General features: G+C 45.3%; 1 protein-coding gene across 1 annotated transcript in view; it reads left to right on the top strand.

Moving 5' to 3' along the window:
• The window catches only part of LOC129323476 (sodium/hydrogen exchanger 10-like), a 430,138-nt gene that overhangs the window by 252,160 nt on the left and 155,019 nt on the right, over nt 1-22,959 (top strand). The window contains exon 15 of the mRNA XM_054970016.1: nt 4,048-4,236. Coding sequence (XP_054825991.1) covers nt 4,048-4,236 — 189 coding nt within the window. The remainder of the gene's footprint in view (nt 1-4,047; nt 4,237-22,959) is intronic.

Genomic DNA, 22,959 nt, shown 5'->3' with positions numbered 1-22,959 from the left:
ATGGCAATTGAAGAAAAGAAAGGAGAAAAAGATAATAAATAAAATATGTGATGACAATAAAGTACACCTGGAACAGGTCGCTATTAGCAGAGCCTTTTATAAATTTTACGCTAAATTGTATGATAAGAAAGAAGTGAATAAAGATGCGATAGCCGCATATCTGGAGAAAATGAAGCTGCCAGTAATGTCCGAGGAGTGGAGAGTTAAACTAAACAGTGAAGTAACAGAAGAAGAGATAAGGAAGGCAATACAGTCAACAAACTTGGGAAAAGCGCCAGGGCCTGATGGACTCACGGCTAAGTTTTACAAGGCAATGGCCAATGAACTGGTACTGTTTTTAAAAGAGGTGATCAATGGTGTTATGAGGGACCAAAGGATCCCAGATACCTGGAGTGAAGCAAATATATCATTGATCCCCAAAGAAGGACAGGACTTGACCAATGTTAAAAACTACAGACCTATCTCTTTACTTAATAATGACTACAAGATTTTTGCAAAGATCTTGGCGGAGAGAATAAAGGGGTGGCTAGCCGAAGTTATTGGAGAAGAACAAGCACACAAAAACAAGCACACAGAAAAACAACACAAAGAGAACGCCCTTAAAGTCATCGTTTTGGAGGTAATGAGTAAAAGGGGCGCAACACAGGAGTCTCTTCTCCGCCGAGAGGCATATTGGATTTACAAGCTCGATACGGTTAAACCCAGGGGTTTGAATAACGACCTCTCCTTTAGCTGCTTTCTTTGAACGCGAACAAGTTCATTATTGTTGTTGATAGTCATGAGGGCTGCCAGTATTGTTATGTTTAATGGTGTTGGAGCATGGTCCCTTTAAGAACTGTGTTACCAATTAGCCAGCAGAGAATGAAAGGGGAATCTCTGAGCATGGAGGGCTCGAGAGAGAGAAAGCACTGCCGCCTCGCTCTGGGTTTTCTGAATTGTGTTTGTTCCTCCTGTATTGAAGGTATGTTAGCACATAACTATTTGGTTTGTGCCATATAATTAATACTGTATGTAAAAGTAGTGGTTGATTTTTGTTATAGCAGACCACACGCTCCTGAAGAAGTGCGTACGAAATCTGCAGCATGTAGCCGGCCCCAGATCGTTCGTGGTCTGGAACCCCTCCATCAGCTCCACCAGCTTCCGTTTGCTAGTATTCCAGAGGATTGTGGAGGACTGTTGAGAAAGAGACTGAGTTTTGTACCCGGTTGATCCTTTATGTAACCAGGAATGATTCCCTTGCTATATGTATATTTATTGTTTTGGAATAGGAATATATGAAACATTTATGAAATTTTTATGAATTACATTTAGCACTTGCACTTTAAATACACCTATGTGAATGATTGTTAACGATTGTTACTTTGCATAATTATTTTTTCTGTGTTTCCTGTGGGTTTCCCTCCCCCCTTTTCCTTGTGCTGGATATTTACGGGGACAGCCATTGTTCTTACCTGCCACTCTTGATCCCAGCTGGGTGAAGGGGGGACGGGCATTGCTACCTGCTTTGATCCTCGTGCCAGCTGGGTGAAGGCGGAGGGTGGGTATTACCCCATGCTCTGTGCCTAATCCCAGATGGGTCAAGGGTGGGCGGGTGTTGCCACCTGCTCTGCGCCTGATCCCTGCTGGATGAAGGGGGGATGGGCATTGCCACCTGCTTTGATCCTCATCCCAGCTGGGAGAAGGCAGGGGGCAGACATTACCTCCTGCTTTGCTCCTCATCCCAGCTGGCTAAAAGCGGGGGGGGGGGCAGGGATTGCCATCAGCTCTGCTCCTGATCCCAGCTGAGTGAAGGCAGGGGGGTGGGCATTGCCAACTGCTTTGCTCCTCATCCCAGCTGGATAAAGGTGGGGGATGGGCATTGCCACCAGCTCTGCACCTGGTCCCAGCCAGGTGAAGGCAGGGGACGGGCATTGACACCTGTTCCCCTCCTGATCCCAGCTGGGTGGAGGGCAGGCGGGCATTGCCACCTACTCCATTCCTGATCCCAGCTGGGTGAAGGCAAGGGCTGGGCATTGCCACCTGCTTTGCTCCTGATCCCAGCTGGGTGAAGGTGGGGGGCAGGCATTACCACCTGGTCTCCGTCTGATTTCGGCCTGGGCTTCCTGCCACGGCACGCTCTCAGGTGGTCTGGCTGCCTCATCTGGGCTTCCCTCCACAGAAGCGCCCTCTGGAGGTGCACCAGGGTAGGAAGTGCATTGTCTTGAATACGCTTAGCCTTTTATATAGTAGGATACCCAGTTAGGAGTACCTCCAAAGATGTTTCTGAATAGATTTTCACAGTTCTTTGATTCTTGGCACGTTATTTCTGGAGATCATTGGGTTCTAACAATCATTAAAAATGATTATAGGTTGAAGTTTAATATCTTGCCTCCTACTTATTTACCTAGGTAGGCTCCTACGAATGTGCTTTCAGAACTGCAGGAGAAGATTAATTCGTTATTAAGCAAAGGAACCCTTCAAAGAATACCAGTCTTGGACAACCCCTTTGGTTTCTTCTCCCACTTCTTTTTAGTAGATAAAAGGATATCTAAAAGGATATCTATCTAAAAGTAGATATCTTCACTTTATGTCTCGTGTGTTTTGAGGAGGTTTTGACCTGGCTCAAACTGGGACTGCTGCAAGTCTCTATAGAAGTTGGCAAATCCCTCAGTACCTCACCCTCTCTGCTCTTGCAACAGTAAGTATGTACAGTACTAAAGTGTAGAGGATGCTGAGCAGATATTTTTATTTATTTATTCATTTATTTATTAGATTTTTATCCCACCCTCCTCACAAGTGGGCCCAGGGTGAGTCACAGTATCATAAATATCAATAAATATAACAATCCATAAAACAATAATAAAATATTATAAAATACAATATGAAAACAATAAACACAATCTACAAGGACCTCCAAAATGTGGCTCTCAACCCACAATTTCATTCACAAACTTGCTGTGGGGCTAGTACAGTAGATCTGATTAAGACAGTAGAAGTGGAGCAGACCAGGTGAGGTACCAGCAGGATATTCCACCAGCTCCTCAACCACAATCTGAATCATAGGCCTGGAGGAACATCTCCATTTTGCAGATCCAGCAGAAATGCAATAGGCCATGCAGGGCCAGGATCTTAACTAGGAAACATTCTGCCAGGCCAGTGTTACAGTTTTGATGTAACTTTACACCATAGAGCAGGGGTGTCAATTTGTTATGAGGGCCAGATCCAACATAAACATTTCTATGTTGGACCAGGCCATGTGTGCCATAAAATTTAATGGCAGGTACCAGAGATAGCCAACATGTTAATGTTCATCTTCATTCTTCTGGGAGAAGTGACCCCTTCAGCTCATTTCCCTCAATTTTGACCGGGCTCATTTGACTTCGCTTGTTATTACTGCTGCCCCTCAGATTACCTCAGAGGGCATTTTTCATGAAGTACACTGGATGTGTTACCAAGATGGCCTACTGGGGAGCGGGCTTGGCTGCCACAGGGGCATGAAAGGATTTGTCCCTTTATTAGTTGGCATCCTATGCTTCGCTGGGTTGTTTGGGCAGGGCTGGGGGGGGGCAAGTTTTCTTGAACAATGGGCGCCTATGGGTTATGCTGCCGTTTCTCGCATTGTAATTTTCTGCTGCTTTTGGGGGCATGCCTGGGCCTGAAATGGCTTAGGGAGCTGACTAACTTATCCCCACTTCCCCAGTCCACCCCCCTGGGTGCTGGCATAGGGACTTAAACAGCACTTATGCTTGTGCCTGCCGCCATGGCCGGATGCAGGCAGGGGCCTCAGTGGAGCAGTGCTGCAGCGGGGTGCTGTCATAGGAGGTTACACCAGTTTAAGCCCAGGATACACCAGCACAACTCATAGTCAGCTTCCTTAGTACTTTCACCCCCCCCCCCCCTCAGGATTGTGATTTGCGTTCCAGTCTCTGGTTATTGCTCCATGAATGATCACATTTCATATGCACTTTTAATTAATGTATGGATAAATAATTTCATCGTTAGTTTATTCTAGCCAAAGTATAACATTTTTTGCCTAGTTAATATCAATTGAATATTTGTTTTTAACAGGCTTCAGCAATGGGGAGGACATACCTCTATCATCACTGGAATCAGTTCGACCTTTTAATCGTAATAGTGGGAATTATAGATGTCATCGTTGTGAATGTCCTTAAGCAAGTTAATGCACCATATTACATGCTAAAAATCATCAATGTATTCCGAATTTTTCGTCTTCTAAGAATTCTACGACTCTTGAAGGTAAAAGCATATTCCTTTCAATATTCAGTCATATGTTCTGCTTTACAAATTGAAGTTGATTTTTCATAGGAAGGCTTCTCACCTATTAGCGTCTTTGAGAAAGTTCCTGTTTGGATTGAGAGATGCAAGGGATAGAGATGCCTGCTTTGACTTGGCATGGTTTATTGAGAAGAAAGGCCCTGTCGGGCTATGGATGACAGGCTATGACAGATAGACCCCTGTACCATTATAGCAAGAATCCAGGTTCTTGGTTAAAAGGTTTTATTCAGGAATCAGATCATTTCCATAGATATGTCCATAGGATTACTCAGAAGCAGGGTAAGCATCTAAGCAGTAACAGCAAGTTGACAGGAATACTCAAGACATGTAAAAATCATTCTATTATAGAGCACAAATACACTTCTCCCCTCCCAACTGTAAACATAACTTTTGGTGCGAGACTGCCCTGGGAGCTCCTTGCATATTTTACATATCAAGTCTAGACACTAGGGAAGTAAAAGATTAAAGTTGAAACACAGTAAATCATGAGAATGAACAGTTACAAGGTGAGAAGCCCTGGGAACTTCAAAGGAATGAGATAAGGCACCTGCAGCTTCATTAGGCCTTTGAAAGCAAAGCAGTTATGGCATTGGCAATGTGACATCAAGATACAGCATTAACAATGGTTCTTAGTGACAGCTCAGCTGGGAATAATGGCATGGATGGGGTACAGACATGACATTTCTGCCTCCCCAAAGATAGCCTCTCCCTTCAAGGCCAGGTTTGTCAAGATAGCATTTGTGAAACTTTGATATAAGTCTAGGAGCATTCACATGAGAGTTTTCTACCCATTCCCTATAAGATTCATCAAAGTCCTTCCATCTTACTAAATAGAAAAGCTTATTGTGCTTTATTTTAGAGTCCTTCTACTTCATAATTAATTTATCCATCCACTAACATTGGATGTGGGGGCCCCCTTTTTGGATGCCACTAGTCAGGTGGGGGAGCCTTTTTCAGAAGGCTGAAGTGAAAAATTGGGTGGATTTATCTTAAGTTTTTGGGGAGCTCTACTTCCAGGGTTACTTCATTGATTAATTTCTTTACAGAAAAAGGGCCTAAATATCTCCACCCCAATTTTTTGCTGGGTTGCTCCCCTTTAATGTTCTTGGTAGAAATATATACAGAGTCTCCTGGTAGTAATTTCCACTGTTCAGAGCATTTTCTGTCAGAAAATTTTTTATATTCCTCTTTTGCTTTGTCCAAAGTTTTTTGTATGATTTCCCACTGGGAAGTTAAATTAGTTTACCATTCTCCTAAATCTCCTGGCTGTTGGGAGTCAGGGTTTGTAGCAAAAGGCACAGCATTTCCTTCATATCCTTGTACTATTTTAAAAGGGGAAGCCCCTGTAGAAGAGTACACTGAGTTGTTATACGCATATTCTGCAAAATCAAAAAAGTCGATCCAGTTGTCTTGTTGATAATTGATGTAACATCTTAAGAACTGTTCTAGCACCTGGTTTGTGCATTCGGTTTGTCAATCAGTTTGAGGATGATGGGCGGAGCTAAGACCTTGTTCAATACCAGCAACTTTAAGAAGCTCCCGCCAGAAGTTGGCAACGAATTGTACACCTCAATCCGAGATTACTTTGGTAGGAAACAAATGCAGTTTGACTACGTGCTTCATGAAAAGGCTGGCCAGTTTCTTGGCTGTAGGAATAGTAGTGCATGGAATAAAATGAGCCTGTTTGGAGAACAAATCCACCGCTACTAAGATTATTGTGTATCCCTTTGAAGGGGGAAGGTCCATGATAAAGTCCATTGAGATTACAGTCCATGGTCTAGGAGGGGTGTCTGGAGGTTACAACAGTCCAGGGGTTTTCTCCTCCTAGATTTTCCCATTATACACACTGGGCATGAAGCTACATATTGAGAAACATCTTTTCTCATAGCTGGCCACCAAAACTGTCTTTGTACTAAGTGCAGGGTTTTAAGATCAGCCAGGGAGGTACTTCAATGTGAAGTTGAACTTGGAAAAGAATTCTGCCCATCTTAATTGTTTGGTGTTTAGTCTACGGGGGTGCGTAGCGCTTCTAAGTTTTTGTGATCAGTCCATACTTCAAAAGGAAATTTAGCCCCTTCTAACCAATGTCGCCAGGTGGTAAGTGCAAATTTCACTGCAAAAGTTTCTTTCTCCCATATGCTCCGATTGTGTTCAATTTCAGATAATTTTTTAGAGATGTATGCACAGGGATACAATTTTCCCTCTTTATTCAGTTGTAGGAGAACACCCCCCACCCCCCAGCGGTTTCACTTGCATCGACCTGGACCACAAATTTCCGGTTCTCGTCTGGATGCCGTAGAACTGGTTCTGAAATAAACAACTTTTTCAGGTTTTCAAAAGCTTCCTGGCATTCCACAGTCCAATTCAATTTAGCACTTGGCTTTTTCCTGTGCGTTCCCATCCCCTTGGGTTTTAGTAAGTCTTTTAAGGGGAGCGCGATTTGAGCAAAGTTTTTTATGAAGTGTCGGTAAAAGTTTGTGAACCCCAGAAACAACTGCAACTGCCTTCTTGTTTTGGGGAGTTCCCACCCCACTACCACTTGGACTTTTGCTGGGTCCATTTTTAGTCCTTGATGTGAGACCCGGTACCCCAAAAAATCCAGTTCCTCTTTATGGAACTTACATTTAGACAATTTCACTGGCAGCTTGTTCTTCTTTAAAGTGGTTAGCACCTTTCTAACCAATTCCACATGAGATTCTTTATCAGGAGAATAGATTGACACTGTCAGACTATGGCATTCCAAACCTGATAGTCTGCCTCACTCCCTTCTGCAAGAAGACAAGGTCTTTTGATTTCAAAAGGTTTATTGTGAAAGACAGCATTCAAGTCCAGATGTACATATTCCAGGATTAGAGATCCTGGCCGAGCAAAGTATTGCTAGGAATGAAACACAGAGTAAAGGTTATTACATTTCACACTCCAGGAGCCCAGCCTCCCCCCCCCCCGAGTTCAAACTGCAGAACTTCTCAGAGGAGCGCTGAGCTGGTCAAGGTCGAGAGAGCAGATAAGACAGTATCCTTTCCCATGGAATCAGCTCCTTGCAGGTGTTGCCTGGAGGGAAAGAAGACTAAACACTACAGGATTAAATATGGTGTTACTTAGGTTAAAACAGTTTCTGACATTCTGCCCCACTTAAGACCCCTCTCCCCCCGGTTTGTTCAGATATGCTTGATGGAACTGCTTAATAAGTCTGGGGGCTTTCACATGGATGGACTCTACCCATTCTTTGTACCCTTCCTCAAAGTCTTTCCAGCGAACTAAATAAAATAGTTTGTGATATCTGATCTTAGAGTCCAGGATTTCATCAATTTCGTAGTGCACCTGGTCATTGATCATGGTGGGAGTAGGGGTGGCTGGTGATGGATGCCATTTATCTGGTGCGGGAGCCTTTTTTAAGAGACTGACATGAAACGTTGAATGGACATGGCGTAAGTTCTTTGGAAGATCAATTTCTACAGTCATTTGATTAATCACCCTTTTAACAGGAAACGGTCCCAAATGTTTTAAAGCAAATTTCTTGCTGGTTTGATCCATCCTAAGGTTCTTTGTGGATATGTATACCTTGTCTCCTGGGTGCAATTCCCATTGTTTCACACGGTGGCGATCTGCGTATTTTTTATAGTCTGCTTTTGCTTTGTTTAGAGCGGTTTGGATGGCTGTCCATTGTTCACTGAGGGTAGTCCACCATTGATGAAGATCTCCCTTGGGTTGTTGTTTCTCGGGCAGTTCAAAGGGGAATGCTTTGCCATCGTAGCCATGTACAATTTTAAAGGGGGTTTCACCGGTTGAACTGTGGACTGCGTTGTTATAAGAGTATTCAGCAAAATGAAGAAGCTCCGCCCAGTTGTCTTGTTGATAGTTAATATAGCAGCGGAGAAATTGCTCTAATATTTGATTAGTTTTTTCCGATTGTCCGTCACTTTGCGGATGGAAAGCAGAACTGATTCCTTGTTCTATTCCAGTTAATTGTAGTAGCTCCCGCCAAAAGTTGGCAACGAATTGGCCGCCGCGATCCGATATCACCTTAGAAGGAAAAGAGTGCAGCTTCACAATATGTTTCATAAATACTTCAGCTAGTTTCTTGGCGGTGGGAATGGTTGTACAGGGGATGAAATGTGCTTGCTTGGAAAACAAATCTACCACCACTAAAATACAGGAGCAACCCATGGAGGGAGGTAAATCTGTAATAAAGTCCATAGAAATTACTTCCCAGGGTCTATTGGGGGTTTCCAGTGGTTGTAAAAGTCCCGGTGGTTTCCCTTTTCTGGTTTTGGCACTTATGCAGGTTGGGCATGAAGATATATATTGGGATACATCCTTTCTGATCCCAGGCCACCAAAATTGTCTCTGTATTAAGTGGAGGGTTTTTAGGTAGGCAAAATGACCCACGGTGCGGGCATCATGACAACGCTGTAGAATTTCTATTCGGAGACTGGCTGGTATATACAGTTTATCTTCTTTAACCCAGTCTCCCTCCACCGTTTGAGACATTTTTGCTTTGGGTGCTCCCTCCCCTTTTTCCACCTCGCTTTTCACTTCTGCTCTCCACCCCTTTTCTTCTGCTTGAGTTTGCGCAGTTTGGCTGCGAGTAGTAACCACTCCTCCTAGTTGGTGGGGAGTGAATACTGTGTCAATGGTTTCCTCTCTCTTGCTCTGATGTTGGGGCATGCGCCAGAGAGTGTCAGCTAAGAAGTTAGTTTTCCCCGGTAGAAAGTTGAGGGTGAAATTAAATTTGGAAAAGAATTCCGCCCATCTGAGTTGTTTGGCGTTAAGGCATCTAGGGCTTTTTAATGCTTCTAAGTTTTTGTGATCAGTCCAGACCTTGAAAGGGTGCCTGGCTCCTTCAAGCCAGTGACGCCATACTGTGAGAGCCGCTTTAACGGCAAAGGCTTCTTTTCCCCATACATTCCAATGCTGTTCAGATTCAGAAAATTTTCTAGAGAGATATGCACATCGTTTTGCTTTTCCGTTTTCCCCCTTTTGCAGTAGCACTCTGCCTATTGCCACATCGCTGGCATCGACTTGTACTATGAACGGGCGATTTTCATTGGGGTGTTGTAAAATAGGCTCGGATGTAAATTTAGCTTTGAGTTTTTCAAAAGCTATTTGGCATTACGGGCTCCAGTCTAATTTGGAGGTGGGTTTTCTTGCTTGTTCCCCTTTATCTTTAGTTTTGAGGAGCTCCGTTAGTGGAAGGGCAATTTGAGCGAAACCTTCTCTCTATAGAAGTTGGCAAATCCCAAGAAAGATTGCAAATGTTTTCGAGTGTAAGGAGTTTGCCAATCTTGCACTGCTCGTATTTTGGCAGGATCCATTTTTAGCCCTTGCCCGGATATACGGTAGCCTAAGTAATCCAATTCCGTTTTATGAAACTCACATTTAGAGAGTTTGATAGGGAGCTTGTGGCACATTTAAGTGGTCAGCACTTCTCGCACCAATTTTACATGTTCTTCCTTTGTTTTCGAGTAAATTAACACATCATCTAGATATATTGTCGAAGGCTTTCACGGCCGGAGAACGATGGTTGTTGTGGGTTTTCCGGGCTGTATTGCCATGGTCTTGGCATTGTAGTTCCTGACGTTTCGCCAGCAGCTGTGGCTGGCATCTTCAGAGGTGTAGCACCAAAAGACAGAGATCTCTCAGTGTCACAGTGTGGAAAAGATGTAGGTCATTTGTATCTATTCAGGAGGGGTGGGGTTGAGCTGTGTCATCCTGTAAGAGTTTCCCAGGGTGTGGAATGCTAATGGCGGGAGGCTTCACTGTATCCTGAGGAGGTTCTTTTGCATATGGATTGGTGCTTGATGTGCTAATCTTCTCTGCAGGGCTATTGTCGGGGATAGAATGTTTTGTTAGCCTGGTGTTTTTCAGAACTGGAAACCATGCTCTGTTCATTCTTAAGGTTTCTTCTTTCCTGTTGAAGTTTTGCTTATGCTTGTGAATTTCAATGGCTTCCCTGTGCAGTCTGACAAAGTAGTTGGAAGTGTTGTCCAGTATTTTGGTGTCCTGGAATAAGATACTGTGCCCTGTTTGAGTTAGGCTATGTTCAGCCACTGCTGATTTTTCAGGTTGTCCAAGTCTGCTGTGTCTTTCATGTTCTTTTATTCTTGTCTGGATGCCCCCGACAGAAAAGAGGCATAATGAAAACATTAGTGGATCGTACAAGATGGATATGTGAGCCGCACTTTCTCAATGAGGAAATTAATCATCTAAACCACGCACTTCAGGCAAATGGCTACTCCAGAAATGAAATCCGAAGAGCAATCAAACCCAGGATGAATCAAACAACCAAGGAAAAACAGTCTCCTACAGGAAAAGTGTTTTTGCCATATATCAAAGGAATTACTGATCAGATGGGAAAGCTTATGAAAAAGCATAACCTTCAAGCAGTATTCAGACCCACCCGAAAAATACAACAGATGCTACGATCAGCAAAAGACAGTAGAGCCCCCCTCACTTCTGCAGGAGTATACCGTATACCCTGCAGCTGTGGACAAGTTTACATCAGGACCACAAAGCGTAGCATCCAGACAAGAATAAAAGAACATGAAAGACACTGCAGACTTGGACAACCTGAAAAATCAGCAGTGGCTGAACATAGCCTAACTCAAACAGGGCATAGTATCTTATTCCAGGACACCAAAATACTGGACAACACTTCCAACTACTTTGTCAGACTGCACAGGGAAGCCATTGAAATTCACAAGCATAAGCAAAACTTCAACAGGAAAGAAGAAACCTTAAGAATGAACAGAGCATGGTTTCCAGTTCTGAAAAACACCAGGCTAACAAAACATTCTATCCCCGACAATAGCCCTGCAGAGAAGATTAGCACATCAAGTACCAATCCATATGCAAAAGAACCTCCTCAGGATACAGTGAAGCCTCCCACCATTAGCATTCCACACCCTGGGAAACTCTTACAGGATGACTCAGCTCAACCCCACCCCTCCTGAATAGATACAAATGACCTACATCTTTTCCACACTGTGACACTGAGAGATCTCTGTCTTTTGGTGCTACACCTCTGAAGATGCCAGCCACAGCTGCTGGCGAAACGTCAGGAACTACAATGCCAAGACCACGGAAATACAGCCCGGAAAACCCACAACAACCATCATCTAGATAAACGACCACTCCTTTATATAAATATTTGTGCAATACTTCATTGATCATGGACATGTATACAGACGGGGCTCCAGATAAGCCAAAAGGCATAACAAGGTATTCATATTGTCCTAATGGCATATTGAACGCTGTTTTCCATTCATCTCCCTCTTTAATTCTTACATGAAAATAGGCATCTTTCAAATCTAATTTGGAGAAGATCTTACCTTGTGCCACGACGTTGAGTAGATCTCTGATGAGTGGGATGGGGTAGGTGTTGGTTGTAGACACAGCACTGATCTCTCTGAAGTCGGTGCATAGTCTTAAGCCTCCATCTTTTTTCTCTACGAAGAGTACCGGAGCTGCATGAGGGCTATTAGCCGGACGGATGAATCCTCTTGCCAAGTTTTTATCAATAAATTTTCGTAGTTCTTCTCTCTCCAACGGACTGATGGAATATAGTTTGCCTTTTGGCAGACTTTCTCCCGGAATAATCTCAATGGCGCAGTCGGTAGCCCGATGAGGAGGAAGACTGTCGGCCTCCTCTTCACTGAACGCTTGTTTCAAACCTCTATATTCCTTGGGGATGCGATTCAAATCCTCTTGAGTTAGAAGGGCTACATCTAATTGTGGTGGTTCAGGCCTTCCCCATTTGGGTTGCCAATAATGTTGAGTGCAATAGTTAGTATTGAAGTCCACTATTCCTTTTGTCCAGTCTATGTGAGGGTTATGATCCCATAACCAACGACTGCCGAGGATAAGAGGGTATTTGGCAGCTTGGCTGATTACAAAGCATCTCCTTTCCCAGTGGTTTTTCATACCAGTGGGTATGGGTTCGGTTTCTAACGTCACAGGATTCATCTTGGATCCGTCCATTTGTTCAAAAATAATAGGATTTTCTAGTTCTCTAGTTTCCAGACCCAATCCGTTTACTAGGTCTGGAGCTATAATATCTCTGGAACATCCTGAATCAATCAATGCTTCTACGCAAATGTGTGTTACCCTTTTTGGGTTTGTTAATATCACGGGTAGAAACAATATAGACCCTTTTTCTCTCACCTCGTTTTGGGTGATTTTCTTTTCGATCTGCCGTTCGGGTCTCTTTACGACAGATCCATCTAGTTTCCCGACTGGGGGCTGTGCGCTTCTTCTTCACTCTCAGGGATTTGAACTTCGAGTTCCATTAAAACTTCCTCTGCTTCCAAGCCTTTTTCCGGTTGAGTGCGTTTTGGCATTCCTCTTCCTCTGCTTGCTCTTGGAGCTGGTACAGGACGGGACGGAGTGGGGGCGGCAGTTGCCTGTATGCGTGTAGGGCATTGTGCCGCAAAATGTCCGCTTCGGCACCATTGGAGGCAAAGTCCTTGTCTCCAGCAAGTGTCTCTAGCTCCACGACTTGGGGGGCCCGCGCGACCCCCTTTGGGTATTACTGATGTTCTTCTTGCCCCTATAGCTTGTTGTTGTTCTACTAACCGTACTTGTTGTATGCGGTTTTCGACTTCACAAGCTAGTTGGATCCATCCTAGAAGTATTGGTGGATCATCCTGTATTAGGGCTCGATCCAGCAATCTGGGATTCATGCCCCCTTTAAACATCACAATTTTAGTCTCTTCTTCGCAGTGGGGGCATTTGGCTGCCATCTGCCAGAATTTGGCCGCGTAATCTCTAATCGGTTGAGCACCTTGCCGTAAAGTCTGTAATTCCGTGCGGGACCGATCCTCTTCAAGTGGATCTTCATATTGGGCGTGCAGGGCAGCCATAAAACTTTGTAAAGTGTCTAATTCTGGAGAGCCAGAATCATATAGAGTTACATACCATTCGGCTACTCTGCCTTCTAGTCTCGAGGCCCGGTGATCAATTCTACTTTCTTCGTCCAGAAACAAATGTCCCCAACGGTTAAAAAATTGGAGTGCTTGTACTACAAAGAATCCCAGCTTTTGCGTATCACCATCGAAAGTGGCTTCCAGTTTAATCCAGTTTAATGGTAATTCTGGTTCTCTCCGTCTATCCGGCGGGGGCTGTATAGGGGCAGGTTGTGGTATCGGCCCCTGCATTAGTCCTCTAGGACGGTCTTGCAGGTCTCTGGGAACCCCTAGAGGCCGCGGCCTGGGCAAGCTTCCAGGCGGTGGAGCTCTCGGAATTGTTCCCGGGAGCCCCGGGGGAATTTGCATTATAGGCAGAGGTCATAGTGTTGGTGGTTGCTGGGGTGTCACCTGTCTCAGAGGTATCTGCGGAGGTGGTGGTGGAGGCACCAGTCTTGGAGGGGGTGGAAGTGGTTGCTGTTGAGGAATGATCTGAGGTGTAGGTGGTGGTGGTAATTGCCGTGTGATTGTCTGGAGCGGCGCTGGTTGGACTTGAGGCCATAACGTCGGCGGAGGAGTTGGAAGCACCTGCGGAACCGATTGCTGCGGGACAGCAGTTTGGGCTGGCATAGCTTGCGCTTGTGTTGGCGATGGACCCATGCCCGATCCCGGCGTGGACTGGGTACCCACTGATATTGGGCCACCCGCCGGCACTTGCCCTTGTGCTACTGCCGGCACTTGCTGTAATTGATCGGCCGCGTCTCGCGCCTCTCTCTGGCCTCGTACCAACTCACCAATCAGGTAAACGGCTTGAGCTAATTCCTCCTCCATCGCTCCCATCCGCCCTTCCATCTGGCGGTAATATTCAGCAGCTTCTCGGGTAGCCCCATCTTCCCCTCTTTCACTGGGTTCCGTTGAGTCCGGAGGGATATAGTACGTGGGCCACGGCCTAACTGGCCCCTCTGCACCTCCGATCGTTCTCCAATCCTGGGTCATACTTCTACTATCAGAAGGCTGTGTAGACCCTACTTCTACACCACCTTGTAAAACTTGTTCCTCCTCAATAGTCATGCGTGCCAAAATCCCTTTTGTTAAGCTAGTAATTGCTGAAATCCCAGTATCCAGCACCTGGGTTCAATATTCCAACTGCTGAGTGCGTCCACACTCCCAGTTTTTGGCTGAGTTCACATCTGTATAATTCCAGCTCATAAGCTCTTGTCGGGTGGTCTCCCAATCCTGGAGATCCTCTGCCCCGCCTCTGGGGTCCCACTCTTCCAGGCAGCCAGCATCTACATCCCACTTATACCAGGGCTGACTGCTGGCCCGTGTTTCCTCCGGAGTGCGTGCTGCTTTCCTTAGATCCCAGATGATGCTGGGGCCTTCTGGCTCCGTCGACCCGACGGTGCATCTCACATCAATCATTGACCGGGAAAACATAGTCCCTGCTCTCCTCTCCCTCGCCTCTCGTGGCCGGGAGCCCCACTGCCATGGAGTCGGCAGTGAAATCAATTGAATCTGATCGGTAACTTATCGCACTTTCGGTCGTGCGCCTGCTATGGATGGATCGGCTTGCTCCACTCTCCCGACGGGCACAGATTCCGTCTGGTTGGTGGGAGCTCCTTCTGTAGGAACCGCTGAGGGCACTTCGGGGGGTATTCTGCCTGGATTCGGAGCCTCCCCCTGTCCTCTCACTGGTACCAACGGTATGGAGACATCCCCCTCCTGTCCAGGGTCGACTAGATCAATCAAGGAGTCCTCGGTATCCATTCTCCCTGGGTGAGGGGTTGCAGACTCCAAAAAGGGATTCCTAGCAAAATGTCAGACTATGGCATTCCAAACCTGATAGTCTGCCTCACTCCCTTCTGCAAGAAGACAAGGTCTTTTGATTTCAAAAGGTTTATTGTGAAAGACAGCATTCAAGTCCAGATGTACATATTTCAGGATTAGAGATCCGGGCCGAGCAAAGTATTGCTAGGAATGAAACACAGAGTAAAGGTTGTTACATTTCACACTCCCGGAGCCCAGCCTCCCCCCCGAGTTCAAACAGCAGAACTTCTCAGAGGAGCGCTGAGCTGGTCAAGGTCGAGAGAGCAGATAAGACAGTATCCTTTCCCATGGAATCAGCTCCTTGCAGGTGTTGCCTGGAGGGAAAGAAGACTAAACACTACAGGATTAAATATGGCGTTACTCAGGTTAAAACAGTTTCTGACAGACACATCATCTACATAAACAACCACACCTTTGTACAGGTACTCATGTAAGACTTCATTAATCAAGTTCATAAACACACCCAGCGCCTCCTGTAGGCCGAAAGGCATCATGAGGTATTTGAACTGGCTCAGGGGGTATTGAAGGCAGTGTTCCATTCATCCCCCTCCCGTATTCTTACTCGGAAGTAAGCATCTTTCAAGTCCAATTTTGAAAAGATTTTCCCTTGTGCCACCACACTGAGCAAGTCTTTAATCAAAGGGAGGGGGTAAACATTTGACATGGACACAGCATTTATTCCATGATAATCAGTACAAAGCCTCAGGCCCCCGTCTTTCTTGTTGCAAAATAATACAGGCGCAGCATGTGGGGAGATAGCAGGGTGGATGAATCCTCATGCCAGGTTTTTATCAATGAACTCTCTTAATTCCTTTCTCTCTGCTGGGCTCATAGAGTACAATTTTCCTTTAGGCAACTTCTCCCCTGGAATTAATTTAATAGCACAGTCCATGTCTCTATGAGGGGGAAGTTCATCAGCTTCTTTTTCATCAAACACTTGTTTGAAATCTTGATATTCGAGGGGAATGGCTTTTTCCTCCTTGGCGGTTAATAACACAGTTTCTAAAGGGGAGTGCGCTTCCCGGCCCCATCTCTGCATCCACACATGTCTTGCACAATGATCCCCTTTGAAAATCATTTCTCCAGTGGACCATTTGATGTACGGGTAATGGTCCCAAAGCCAACAACTCCCCGGTACCAAGGGGTATTTGGCCACATCACTGACTACATACGTGCTATTTTCCCAATGATTCCCCATGCCTGTCAGGGTAGGTTCAGTTCTATAAGGAGCAGGAGTCATACTAGACCCATCCATTTGCTCAAGCACTATAGGGTTTGAGTTTGAGTTCTATCACCTTTAGCCCTAATCCCGTGACCAGGGCTGGTGACATTAACTCCTGAGTGCATCCGGAATCTATTAGAGCTTGCACTCGCACGTGTTCCCTTTTTCAGGTTAAGTAAAGTCACTGGCATAAAAGTAGGGCCCCTTTTTCTCTCACCTCTGGTGGCTTCGATTCTTTTGGGACCTGCCATCAGGACCTTTTTACGGCAGATCTGTCTTGTTTCCCGACAGTGGGGTGAGGCTGTCCTCTGCTTTTTTTGGTGTGGGTTCTTCGGCGTCTCCGGGACTCTCATTGGCATCCAAGCTGGTCTCAGGCCTCCCACATTCCGGAGACAATCTTTGGCCAGATGGTTTAGAGGGGGCTGCGAGTTTCGGTGCGCCTTGGCCTCTCCCCCCTGGCGCTGGCCATACAGGGCATTGGGCTGCAAAATGTTCAACACCCCCACATTTCAAACATAGTCCTTGTCTCCATCGTAATTCTCTCCCAGTCCCTGGGATGGGGGGCCTTGGCCCTAACTGGGTACGTCCCCTTCCTTCGGTGGTTGGCCTCCTCGGCCCCGCATGTTGCTGCATTCATATGAGTTTCACAACTTGGTTTCTATTTTCGATCTCACATGCTAATTGGATCCATCCTAACAGAGTCTGTGGGTCGTCCTGCATTAGTGCTCTATCTAGCAGGTCTGCTGATAAAGAAGGAAACCCTCATGGGAGAAAAGAAAACAATACAACTCTTGGTTCAGTTTAAAGCACAAATGCTAATAGTCACTTCTATTGTTTCATATATAACCAATAGGATGACCAAATTATATCAAGAGAACTCAATGTCGTAAGTGTTCATATAACATTTCTTCTTTTCAATAGGACACACTATTGCTTTTGGCACAGTCTTCATTTTGAAAGAAGCAACTGGACATAATAATTGCCTTTGGCAGAGACTTTATTTTGGATAACGGGACCAATTACACCCAGAGAAGATACGATGTGGTCTCCTTTTGTGACTCTCCTGGACTTTTGTTTCCTTGCTTGCTTATATGAATGTTTATATGAATGTTATATGAATACTTACGACATTGAGTTCTCTTGATATAATTTGGTCATCCTATTGGTTATATATGAAACAATAGAAGTGACTATTAGCATTTGTGCTTTAAACTGAACCAAGAGTTGTATTGTTTTCTTTTCTCCCATGAGGGTTTCCTTCTTTATCAGCAGTTTCACACAGGAGTTGCCACTGTTGTTTGCTTTCTATCTAGCAGGTCAGCATTTAGTCCGTTTCAGAAAAGTTCAACTTTAACTCCTTCATGATAGTCATGAACTTCGGTGGTAAATTGCCTGAATTTGGCAGCATACTCTTGTACGGATCTGGACCCCTGCCTTATGGTCCTGAGCTTCGTTCGGGCCCTTTCCCTTTCCAGTGGGTCTTTGAATTGGGCTCTTAAAGCATACACAAAAGCATTTAAATCATATAATTTGGAGGGTTCCTTTTCATATAAGGTCACATACCATTCGGCTGCAGGGCCCCCTAATCAAGATCCTAAATGGTTCACTTTGCTGCGTTCAGTTGGAAACAAATGTCCCCAATCTTGGAAAAATTCCATGGCTTGTACTATAAAAAACCCCAAGTCTTCAGGTTTTCCATCAAATATGGCTTCTAATTTAAACCATCCTTGCGGCAGTCCAGCCCCTGGAGCACCAACTCCCTGATGTCCTGCTTGCTGCTGGATTGTGGCTACTCTGGGGGGTGGCTAGATGGGTCCCTGCACCATGTAGGGTATGTGCTGGGCTATATTTGCTCCATACACAATGGGGGCTGCTTGGGTCACCACTCTGTGAGGTGGTTGGAGTGGTTGTGCTTGGCCCCCCAACACTCTCTGTGGGGGGTATACTGTGGGGCCCCCTGGTAGTGGATGGCCCATTTCTAATCCTGTCCCTGTTGGGACTACAATCAGGGCTCCCTGTGGTTGGGTGCTTCGGGGCACTCTCATCCCTGTTGTGGCAATCAATGCCCCTACATTCATTACAGCAGGCGGAGCACTCACTGGCGGTGTTCTCCCCTGTGGGTCACCCACTCTCCCATGGGGTGTGAAGCCTGGAACTGTCAGTACTGTGGGGGGGGGTGGAATTTGGCCCTGTAAGTTCATCAATACTCTTATCCCTGAAGTAGTGATTGGCGCCCCTGCGCTAGTTGCGGTCGTTGGGATGATTAACGGCTGTGGTCATCTCTCGGACAAACTGCTTGTCCCGTTCCCGTTCTTGTATCCTCATTACCTGGGCCTGTTCCTCCAGGGGTTGATAATTCTCCGATTCATATGGCCCCTGCAAGGTTTGTGCACTGCCTACTGGAGGATACCACGTAAGGCAACTTGTCACGGGTCTCTCCTCTGACCCTGTTGGCTGCGGCGTCTGGCCCCCAACTGGGTATATCAGCCCGGCCTCAGCACCTGGTTCACTTGAATCCGTGGAGTCAGTTTCATCCTCGATTGTAAAATCTGGAAAGCTTCGTCCGTTGCCAGGGGGTAATCCAGAGTCCCCTTGTATTTGTAAATCCCCCAACACCAATTGTGTTGTCGTCTCCTGTGGCATGGGTAACTGCGGCATCTGGACCCAATCCTGGTTCCTCAGCCCAGCCACAGCTCCCAGTTCACACGCATTTAACAGATCCTTTCCTGCGTCAATTGTAAGCTCATGATAATCGGTGGTGTTACCAGGGGGTAATCCAGGGTCTCCCAGTTTCTCCCATACTCAGCAAAGACAATACTCGATGGTCTCAGCAACCTGGCATTCCATTGGTGTAGATACGGGCGTGCCCTTCTCCCCCAACCCCGCGGGAGCAACTGCTCTTACTGACAATGGGTCGCTGGGAGCTTCCATTGCCCTCGGGTCGGTGATATACTCCTCCATCTCTAGGGAGCGCTGAAAATATGTTGGCCTTCCACGATGTTGAATACTCTCCTCAGCAGTTAAGGATCTGCAAGGGGCCCACTCACAAGTGGGGGGTAAGTTCCACTGATAATAGGTAGGCCCAGCCTTGGGGATTGCTCCCAATTCTGCATACATTAGGACAGTTCCTGTGGCTCCAAGTCCCCTTATCTCCTCTGTATTAGAGTCCATTAGTTAGTCCAGTCTTGTTTGAGTCACAGGCATCAGCTCTCTAGAATGTACTCCAGTACAGTCACGAGCCTGGGTTGCTAGTTCAGTCCTCTGACTCCACAGTCCCTGGGTCTGGCTCTGACGATGTGAAGCCAGTAGCCATCCTCCAAAGCTTACAGGTACAGAGGAAATAAAGAAGGATTCCTGTCAAAATGTCAGACTATGGATGACAGGCTATGGCAGATAGAACCCTGTACCATTACAGCAAGAATCCAGGTTCTTGGTTAAAAGGTTTTATTCAGGAATCAGATCATTTCCATAGATATGTCCATAGGATTACTCAGAAGCAGGGTAAGCATCTAAGCAGTAACAGCAAGTTGACAGGAATACTCAAGACATGTAAAAATCATTCTATTATAGAGCACAAATACACTTCTCCCCTCCCAACCGTAAACATAACTTTTGGTGCGAGACTGCCCTGGGAGCTCCTCGCATATTTTACATATCAAGTCTAGACACTAGGGAAGTACAAGATTAAAGTTGAAACACAGTAAATCATGAGAATGAACAGTTACAAGGTGAGAAGCCCTGGGAACTTCAAAGGAATGAGATAAGGCACCTGCAGCTTCATTAGGCCTTTGAAAGCAAAGCAGTTATGGCATTGGCAATGTGACATCAAGATACAGCATTAACAATGGTTCTTAGTGACAGCTCAGCTGGGAATAATGGCATGGATGGGGTACAGACATGACAGGGTAATGACTATATGTAGGTGTTGTCATGTGTTTTTCTGTCACCTACTTTGTCTTGAGATAAAGAAAGGTCATCAAGAAGGAGACTATATTACTCTGGGTGAAAATGACCCGATGATGAACAAGGATTTTACTAACAGCTAAAAACAGAGAGGACAAAAATTATTCCAAAAGTCTAAGCGTCTAAAAGGGGATATGATAACATAATAATTTTGTCTCTCTAAGGAACTATAATTTTCATCCAGAACTCTCATTAACATGAGGTACTCCATCCTTGTACTTCATTTTAACCATTTTGCTATCATACTGAGGAGAGTGTGCCTCCTTCTCAGTTCTCTTTGCCACCATAGAGACAGAAACATTTGGAGAATCTCTCCAGATGTTTTTAATCATGTGAGTGCTATTCAAAAACTTGCTAATTGGTGCAGAATTGGATTGCGAAGTAAGCAAGATTGATCAAGAGAATTTTTTAACAAGGCAGACCTGTGGTAAAATGGTGCCGTTTGATAACCACTGTGCATCCTCTTTGTTTGGGTGAAGGGCATGATGATTTAAACACCTGCTTCATTAACAGTTTATGCAAAATACTGTAATTGTACGGCTGAATGTTTAAAAGTATCCCTGTGGGAGAAGACACCCTGATCTGGATAGCCTAGGTGAGCCTAATCTCGTCAGATCTCAGAAGCTAAGCAAGGTCAGCCTTGGTTAGTAATTGGATAGGTTTCCTCCAATAAAGACCAAAGTTGCAGAGGCAGGCAATGGAAAACCATCTCTGTTAGTCTCTTGCCATGAAAACCCCACCAGGGTCGCTATTAGTCAGCTATGACTTGAGGGTACTTTCCACCACCACCATGGTTGAAAACAGCTAGAGAAGCATTGGAATTTTGGCATGGTGAGAGAGATAATAAGAATGATGACTCTGAGATGAAACCCTCAAGGGTAATATGAGTTCCTTCAGTTATGTTATTGGATCTTAAAAGTAGACATAAGGACTGATACTTCTGCAGGCCTAAAGACTTAAGGGAAAGCACTGTGTCATTGCCAGTTGGAGCTTCTCAGATAAGAAGGCTAAGTCATAGTCAAAATAGATACAAGTTTCACTCTGCCCAACACAGGAAGTAGAAAGAAGGAGTAGAGAAAAATAAACCTAGAAGAACCTAGAAGGAAGACAGTATTAGAGGAAATAATGGAAATTGTTTAATTCCCTGGAATGCCTCTTTCTCAACTGCAAGATTTGGAGATACAGAAATCATTCTTTAGATTCTGGGTAAAAACATTGAAGAAGACAACATAGCAGTAATGACCTAGTTCCAGCAAAAATTTACTGGATAAGTGAGTCTAATTGAGAGAATAGAGATGCTTCTGTATGCACCATAGAGATGATTTGTCTATGCATGGAAGAAGTTTATGTTGAAACTGATGATGCCTGGGCTTGGATAACAACAGCTGCCAAACTTAGTATTCTTTGGGGGACTTCTCATATGCTTACTGTTCTATAGAGTTTTATTTAATAAAAAAGACAATACCTGAAGATACAATTACGCAAAAACTAACCAAACAGACAAACCAAAATAACAAAACATACAGACAAAACAAACAAATGAAACCATAGAAAGCAAAGAATGATTATATAAACTAAAAGAATTTTCTCAGCAACACATTCATTTTCTAATTTTCTCTTACTCTATGTTAAAGATAAAGGCTCTCTTTTTTCTAAAGTCCAAGTTCATCATTGTGTCTTCTGTGAAGTCCCACATGGGAACTGCGCGTGCGCAGGCCAGCCACAGACGTATCAAAGCTCTAAAAGGTGTGAGATACTCGCCCAACTTTTATGCACACTTTTTGAGTGGGCGTGGCTATAAAAGGCAGGGTGAGCAGATTCCTCCCTCAGTTCTTCTTTAGCTGCTGCTGAAGAAGGACGTGCTTTGAGTTCCTCCTCGAATCCAAGCAAGAAGAAAGAAAGAAGATGACTTCAAAGGCACTTTTCAAGAAGAGTCTCAAGTTTGGTTCCAAGATGGCCCAATCCGATGGGCATGATAAATGCTTAATGTGCCTATGAGAGGCACACAATACCTTGCGTTGTGGCGTTTGCAAGCAATTCACGTCAAAAGCCAGGCATGAAAGGGCATTGTGCCTAAAAGTGACACTATAGGTGTCAGCCATCCACAGAATATCCGACTCCGAGGGGTCGGCCGCTAATAAGGGACCACAGCACCCAGAACAGGCCTCCTCAGCACCTCCAATTTTGGCTAAAAGTGTTGACAATAAGAACCAGTCGGTTCCTCCTACTTCAGCTCCAAGTGCCGACAATACGAAACAGTAAGTTCATAAAGATTCAGGCCCATCTCAGTCTTCATCTGAGCCACCATTGAAAAAGGCCAAGCTGAAGTCGAGGCATCCTGAAAAGCACCCGACTCAAAAGCTGCAGAAGAAGAGGCAGTCTTCAGCTTTGGCTCCATCTGCCTCTGCGGCATCCAGCCCACCTGCGGTTCCAAGAACCTCCTCACCAACCCTGAGACGTCGGTCAGCCTTGTTTCCTGCCGTTCTTGAAGGCAAGATTCCAGATCTTTCAGATCTTGAAGTGCTGTTATCTCCATTACCGCTTTCCCCAGTGCAACCATCACAGAAGGAGGCTGCTTCCTTGGCTCCAGCTGATACCAAGAGTTGTCTAGAGGTCATGAGAAGTCATAGACGACCCTATGTACCATACCCTTATGAGTCTCCTTACCATTATTACACTTATGGCATGGAAGGGTCTCTGGGTCTTTACCTGCCACCTCACAACTATCTGCCAATGATTACTACTATCTGGAACCTTGCTCTTCAGTTG

Source organism: Eublepharis macularius, chromosome 2 (assembly GCF_028583425.1).
Source record: "Eublepharis macularius isolate TG4126 chromosome 2, MPM_Emac_v1.0, whole genome shotgun sequence".
NCBI lineage: Eukaryota > Metazoa > Chordata > Lepidosauria > Squamata > Eublepharidae > Eublepharis > Eublepharis macularius.
The sequence above is the reverse complement of the archived record's forward strand: the minus strand, read 5'-3'. Positions and strand labels throughout refer to the sequence as shown.